The following is a 1014-nucleotide window of genomic DNA, read 5'->3' as shown; positions in this document are numbered from 1 at the left end:
TAAACGGCGTCTGTTCTCGTTGCTGTCCGGTAATCGCTCTGCTTCAGGTCACATGTGGCGTAGACGGTGGTGTGTGTTGGTACCTGAGTGTGTGAGGTGCAGGCGAAGCGGCGGTAGTATCCCGGGTCACAGGAAGTGTCCTCCAGACAGAAGCTGGCCTTGTGACCCTCGGCGACCTGGCTCTGGGTCCGGGCGTCCAGCAGCTCGTACAGGCTGAACTCGTCCATGCTGTGGAAGTGACTGAGAGAGAGCGGCGAGGTCAGGTCATCGGTGCTAACATGCTAACGTTAGCTTTAACTCGCTACCTACTTGTGACAGCTGTGCCACTCCCAGGCGTATCGGGGTTTGCTGGGCAGGAAGTCGGCCGTTCCCTGGTTCTTCACCCTCTGAGGGAACCTCAGCAGAACCCTGGTGTCATAATCCTGAGAATGAGCAGAGGAACTGGAGGAGAACAAACAACCGGAGGTCAGAGTTAGAACGTTTAATATTCATATTTTAAGCAAAGCACAAACTTACAGAGTTCCCAGCAGTGTATGTGAACGCAGCACGCTTTGACCCTGCATGATATTTTCCTACACGTGTTGTGATTGAACACGTGCTTCAACACGTGCTAAAGAAACTTGGAGACAAGTTCACAGAAAGTGTCAGTTTCAGACTCAAAGACGGGGTCAGGCTGGTCTGACGGACGGTGACCTCACAGATTGATCAGATTGATCAGGTGTCCGTCATGATGCTGGATATTCACAGAGACAGAAGAATGTGGAGAGCGTGAGATGAGAGTATTGAACATTGAATATTTTGTTTCTGCAGGAGAGATCATCTGCTGTTTCACATCAACAGCTTCTCTCCCGAGTCACTGGAGAGAAGTTAAAGCTGATTTCTGTCAATATGTAACTTCTCTGATAGAAGTGGGCGGGGCTACAAGCTGCAGGTGTCAGTGTGTCGGCTTACGAGGCGAGGCAGTTCTCCTCTGCAGCACAGCGCAGGTTGTACATGGGCAGCCTCTGGACGTAG

General features: G+C 51.5%; 1 protein-coding gene across 1 annotated transcript in view; it reads right to left on the bottom strand.

Annotated features, from left to right (window-relative positions):
• The window catches only part of LOC147817490 (uncharacterized), a 5384-nt gene extending 4376 nt beyond the window's left edge, over positions 1–1008 (bottom strand). Inside the window, exons 1-3 of the mRNA XM_087170522.1 lie at positions 952–1008; positions 310–441; positions 6–240 (exon numbers count right to left, since the gene is read on the bottom strand). Of these exons, the coding sequence (XP_087026648.1) occupies positions 6–240; positions 310–441; positions 952–995 (411 nt within the window). The 5' untranslated portion in view covers positions 996–1008. The remainder of the gene's footprint in view (positions 1–5; positions 241–309; positions 442–951) is intronic.
• Between the last annotated feature and the right edge of the window lie 6 nt (positions 1009–1014).

The sequence above is a fragment of the Seriola lalandi genome, unplaced genomic scaffold, assembly GCF_002814215.2.
Source record: "Seriola lalandi dorsalis isolate HSWRI2012SDOR001 ecotype SW California unplaced genomic scaffold, Sedor1 jcf7180002054951, whole genome shotgun sequence".
NCBI lineage: Eukaryota > Metazoa > Chordata > Actinopteri > Carangiformes > Carangidae > Seriola > Seriola lalandi.
Note: the sequence above shows the minus strand (reverse complement) of the source record. Positions and strands in the feature narration are given on the sequence as shown.